The 6,104-nt window shown below is 34.6% G+C and overlaps 1 protein-coding gene across 2 annotated transcripts; it reads left to right on the top strand.

The window, feature by feature from the left end:
* The first annotated feature begins 1,810 nt into the window (after positions 1–1,810).
* On the top strand, positions 1,811–5,156 carry LOC108362938 (beta-1,3-galactosyltransferase 1-like). 2 transcript variants are annotated; one of them, XM_017616098.1, is made up of 5 exons: positions 1,811–2,159; positions 2,331–2,564; positions 3,300–3,456; positions 3,516–3,663; positions 3,759–4,580. In XM_017616098.1, the coding sequence occupies exons 2-5, from the start codon at positions 2,432–2,434 to the stop codon at positions 4,578–4,580; spliced, it is 1,260 nt and encodes a 419-aa protein (XP_017471587.1). In that variant the 5' UTR covers positions 1,811–2,159; positions 2,331–2,431. The 2 variants fall into 2 exon arrangements, with proteins under 2 accessions (XP_017471587.1, XP_017471586.1); XM_017616097.1 differs by having other exon boundaries at positions 1,811–2,564; positions 3,759–5,156.
* The last annotated feature ends 948 nt before the right edge of the window (positions 5,157–6,104 follow it).

The following is a 6,104-nucleotide window of genomic DNA, read 5'->3' as shown; positions in this document are numbered from 1 at the left end:
TTAGGGGCCAAAGCAAAAATGTAAATGAAGGAAAAATGTTTTGGTTGTCGGTCAGAACATGGTATTAAATGCAAACACTTGGAAATTGAATTTTGGTTTCACAAATTTGATTTTAAGTACATAGATTGAAAATACATCAACAGGCCATTCACTTTTCCTTAAAAGCACCAAGTAAATGCAGGCAACATGTAAACACAATACAGCTGATATGCACTTTGACACTTTATCCATTTTTACTCGGAGAAAATTTCGGGCTGTTTCGGGCAGGAAGAAGAATACACTTACGATCGAATACGCTCGAATTTTCGCTCTCTATTACCCATTTTGTTGAGTACAGGCATGATTTCTGGGCCTATTTTGGCCCACGCGGGATCTCGCATTGCGTACGGGAAAGAAACTACTTAAATATAATTAATCGATTATCGATTCACAACAACAAAGTCATCAGCAGATTTTTGCGAAAAGTTACCTTGCCATACTTATTTACTACTTAACAAGAATTTTAGCAAAATGTTGCTGATTTTGGTTAAATAAATCATTTATTTCAAAGAAATTTTTATTTATTATTTTTGTAAATTTCTGGAAACCGATTGAAACCTGTGATTGAAATGGTTTCGGTATCGTTCCTTTTCAGGTCAAGATAACGGTTACGGTTTCGGTTTCGGTTTTGAAAAACGAAACGGTTTTAAACGGTTACGGTTTCGGTTTGGGTTTCGGTTTCATTCCTTGGTATAAATATTTCAAACTTTGTGTAATATTAAAAAAAAAATCAACAAAAAAATCCAGCTTTTTAATTAGATTTCTGGGAAAGATTTTCAATATGCAGGTTTGTAGCTCATTAAATTTTTTTATGAAAAATTCCAAGATTGAAGTATATGGCACTTACCACTGATTTTTGGTATTTTTCTGTTTGGTAATGGTGTTGCTTATTTTCTTCCATATAAAAAGGAGGAAAATGCGCCCAACTTATTTTGATTCATACATTATTGTGTGAGTAATTTGATTGTTTCTTTTCGATTATTTTGAAAATATCGATACAATTAAATCGTTAACCGAATGAAAATTACCGATTATAATCGGTTATTCGATTAATCGTGCCATTACTATTCCTGCGTTAACCTTTCGTATCTGCAATAGAAGAATCATTCTAGAGAATGCAAGAAAAAATGCCTATTTTCTTCCACAATAAACGCTTTTTTACTTAGTATATCTGGTTCTACTAATACTAGTGAGCACTGACATTAAGTCTTTGTTTTATTTTCAAATAGTATGACGCTTTTCCCAAAAAATTTAGATACGTGGTTAACGAAGAAACGGGACGAAGTTTTTCGAAGTTCCAATTTCCTTCTCCCAATTTTCTGAGAAAATACTAATCCCTTGGAGTTAATTATTGGAGGATTTCTTTCTCGGGAGATACAAACTCCCCGGGAGGACTAAAATTGGGCCGTAAGCATTTCTTACCGATAGTATCGATACTATCGAATGGTGAGGACACAAACTATCGAAAATATCGAATGATCCAACTATCGATGGTTTTGCAACTCTATGTTACCGGTGTGCAGCAATAAAAGTTCAATCTGTAGACGGTTATTCATTATTGAACCTTGTACCCGTGCTCACAAAATTTCGTGATTTGTTACTTAAAATTTTAGGCATCGGATTATCTTCGCATTATATACAGTTTTTCCAAACAAATTTTTGAAAACACAAAAGGGTTAAAAGATTCAAGCTCTTGTAGAGGTACCAATTTATTAAAAATGTAAAGCACACGGCAACCCTATTAATACGCCGGGTTGCAGCTGCTGATATTTGTGTCAGATTTGTGTTGTTCTCAGCTGAGTGAGGTCAGTTAAAAAAATTAGTTGTTTGCTTATTTGTTGTTAAAAAGTGTGTAAAAGTAGCCATGAAGATATAAATATTTCTGCAATTCATCATATCACCGCGGGTGGTATTAAAACTAATTTAGATAATCGTGCCATCAAACCAATTACGAAATATAGTCGCTGGAAGAGCGTTGCGTGCTGCTGAGAGCTTCCCACAAGCCTATCAAGTTGGGGCGGGGTAGCGGCGAAGACCTAGTGCTCGTGATCGATGGGGAACTAAACCGGTAGACAGACATAGGAAACTAAGGAGTTGCGTGCACCATATTGCATACATATGTATGTAGCAAGAAGTACAATCTTTTATCAAGGTCATTTCATGCACTTTATATGTAATATGTTAATTGCTATCGGCCAATGCACGCAAAATGCTCCCAACGCAACATGAAAGGCGCTCACTCTTACAAAAAAAGAAACGCCAACATCCTAATAATTCCTCATCCTCTTCAGAATCTGACACGTCTGAGGTAGAGCTTATTGCAGTCGCCTGCAGTAATGGAGTGCAGCTTGCAGAGTATGGGCGTACTAAATCTAAAATATCTGTTTCCGGTATGTTGAAGCCATCCCGACGACGTTGTCGCCTACGTCCTGTTGCGCGTATGGTGTGTTGTTTGATGCTGGCACCAATAATATTATTAATGTTGTACATGCCACTCTATCCGAATTGGCATATTCAACGTCAAGGTATGTGAAATTATAAAATATGGTATGAATGTAGGTACATATATACGATACTTAATTTAACTTTGTTGTCCTTTCCATAGGAAAAAAAATATAGGAAAGCATAAATTTACGAAAAGACTAGGAATGCGGATAGAATGAAATGTATTCACATCTAACTAACCATTTCATCAAGCGAAATTAAACAAAAAAATTAAAAAAATAATACCCTGCCATATAAATTAGTCCATTCCCGAGAAAACAACTGAAACAAAGGGTTGAAGCAATATGGGACTTCTTGTTCAACCACAACTATTTTTACGGCAATATAAATATAAAGACTATATATATGTTAGTGGATTTTTCAAGTAGTGTAAATAGAAACGTGCAAATTTCTCAATTATTAGAATAAATTGATAACAATATCAGTAGATTGCAGTAATGGTTGTATTAAACTGGTGATAACTGGTTGTTATTAAAGGCCATACAAATGACGTAACTATTGAAAAGTATGTACACAGGAATGTGCATAAAAATTATCTCTTATCGCTAATAATTAGTTACTCGAATTCGACAGGAAGTCATATTTTCTTCATATTGTTTAATTTGTTTAACCTCTCCCATAGCTTAAATACTCAGTCGTTTGATTCACACAAGCCTAATCGTACAATTTGTGTCATAACTCTTCCAAAAATTATGCTTGTTCTGAAATACATACAATGTGTAATACAAAGCTTATCTTCCTTTGAAATCTTTCAGCTGCGCTACTCGACTGGGGCTACAATACGTCAAGAAATATTGCCGATTACGTGCTACCAGATAACAATACCGTGATTTTAGAACCTCAACATGGGTGTAATAATAAGTTGTTCCTGCTCGTTATTGTGTGTTCCAGCATACAAAATTTTGCGATAAGGTTTGTGAAATCTAAAACAAATAAAAAATGCATAGATATAAATAGTGATTAATTTTTAGACAAATCATACGTGAGTCCTGGGGTAATACGACGCAATTCAATTATGGCATGTTTAAAAAGCTTCATGAGCGTTTTAACGGTCAATATTTGGATCCGGCACCCGAACGTTTAAACTATTACCGAGAATTTTTAAATCTACATAAAAACGTAAGTGTGATTGTATAACAAAATCTGTCGAACGAATGTAAATTTTAAACTATTTGGAGTTTTCTAAATTTGAATATTTGTAAATTTTTCTGCAGGATACAACGAGCGCCCCCGCCATCATACCCGTGAAAGTTTATTTTTTGCTGGGACGCAGCCGCTCCGACTTCTACGCCGCAAATGAAACGATGACGCTTATACGTGCCGAGTCCGAGCAGTATGGTGATATTATACAAGAGAACTTTATTGATACGTATAATAATTTGACTTTAAAATCGGTGCTAGCGTTAAAATGGATGACTCGGCGGTGTCCACACCGTGCAGCATTTTTTATGAAAGTGGATGATGATACTTTCTTAAATTTGCCAAATCTCTTGCATTATCTACTCGGCGGTACCCTACCGCTGTACAACGAAACTATAGATTTGTATGACTCACGTACATATCGTGTTTTATCATCCCGCAACCGTTTCAATAGTACAAGCAATTATCTGGGTGGTCATTTGTTTTGTTCGTCGCGTCCAATTTCAGTGCTTAGCAATAAATGGTATATGCCATACTATATGTATCCGCGTGATAAGTATCCGCGCTATTTAAGCGGATCTGCGTATGTAATGTCGGCGGATGTTGTGCCGCGTCTGTATGAGGCTGCTTTGAATACAACCTTGATACACATCGAAGACGTCTATCTGACGGGAATGTGTGCAGAAAAAATACATTTGCCACGCCGGCATAACGCACTATTTAGTTATATGCGTGCCAAGGATTGGTGCAGTTTTCGCGGCAGTATAACACAGCATGAAGTGAAGGATGAAAGCATGCTGGATGCCTATTTATATGTGACTAATACGAGTTTGTATTGTGCACCTCCTGCCAAGTATACGATGAAACGTTTGCGCAAACAGGCCGGTTGTGTCTGAGTGCATAAAGAAGACTGCTTTTGATTGAAAGAAGTGTACATTTTAAACGGCTTAATTTGTTTAAGTTTAATTTTTAATGATTGGTTTTAATTTATTTATTTTTTTTTTTAATAATTTATTTTTTTATGTCGCTTTTGCACCACCGTCGAAAAAGTCCATGTACTCTTTGAATACTCCATGCTTCGCATTAGTTTAAGTATGAGAAAAATTTGCATAATTGCGTTTTTAATAAGTATTGAAAGTTGTGAAAAGATATTATATACATAGGTTTTAAAATTATTATGAGCTTTAAGCTGGCTGTTTTTCAGTGATCATTACATCTCTTGCTTATCAAATTCAATTAAAATTGCCGCAATTTTATTTTTTATTGACAGTCTTTTTAATTTGCAATAACAAATTTTAAAGATTACAAAAATGCATAAATGTATTCATACATACATACTTATACATATGTGCACTATTGTCAAAATAGCCTAACTCGACATGTCAATTTGTTCTTTTAAAGAAAAAAAAAAATTGATTTATCCATGGTATTTTAATATTTGTTTTACATATACATATGTATATGAAATAATCTTAGATGCATATATTTGTCAAAAAAATATGTGAACTTATCGGATTTTAAGTTAAATTTTAGTTCTAAAATAATATAATCATTAACTCAAGCCATACCTATCTATATATGTTTACGTTAATTAACTGCATGCTCTACAAAGTACTTAAAGAACAAAAATTTGATGATATAATATTACCCAACGCATTAGTGCACACTAGCTCGCTGCAAATTATGAATATTGTTTATCTAGAAGTTTTTACAAAATACTAACCTTACAATTTTTAACAAATTTTCTTGATTTATTACGATCCTAACTTTTTTTGAGTTTGGATATACATTCATACATCACATAGCTATGTATGTACATGTACAAATACAACCAATTCTTTAGCTTTTTTGGCACTGATCTAGAACAATGCGCACATATCTACGAACATATATTTGAATGTTACCGAGTAGATAAAAGCCCGTCCTGAGAGTCAAGAGGCCTGTCCCTTTACATTCCTTTCTCCTTTCTTTTTTTTTGTATGGAGTGGCACAAATTGAATGGCTTCTTTTTCCAAAAGGACTTTTATAGAATGTACTTCAGAAGGCCTTTTGGAGGAGTTCTCAAAGTTTTTTCTTTAATTTATAAAAGGCAGTATATGCTTAAGGTTTATATCAAATATGTATTGTTGCAACTTAAAATGTTAATTGAAATTCATTTCTAGAAGGCATGCAAGGAAGCACTTTTTTCTGCCCTTGTTGGCTACGCCTCTTAGAATGGCTACACTTAAGAAGACCTACCTAAATTATCTTCTGGGTAATTAATCATTCGTGCGGCCTATCGTTCGAGATAAATAATAATGCTGCAAGTTACCCGATGGTCGATGTGGTGTAGTGGTTGGAAGTACGCACTACCATCCGCAGCCTGCGATTGAGCGCGACTCCGACTAGCACCGAAAACTAAAGAAAAGAAAAAGTTTCCC

This window comes from Rhagoletis zephyria, unplaced genomic scaffold, assembly GCF_001687245.7.
Source record: "Rhagoletis zephyria isolate East Lansing unplaced genomic scaffold, Rhagoletis_zephyria_1.1 Rzeph_scaffold_01150, whole genome shotgun sequence".
NCBI classification, from domain to species: Eukaryota; Metazoa; Arthropoda; class Insecta; order Diptera; family Tephritidae; genus Rhagoletis; species Rhagoletis zephyria.
Note: the sequence above shows the minus strand (reverse complement) of the source record. Positions and strands in the feature narration are given on the sequence as shown.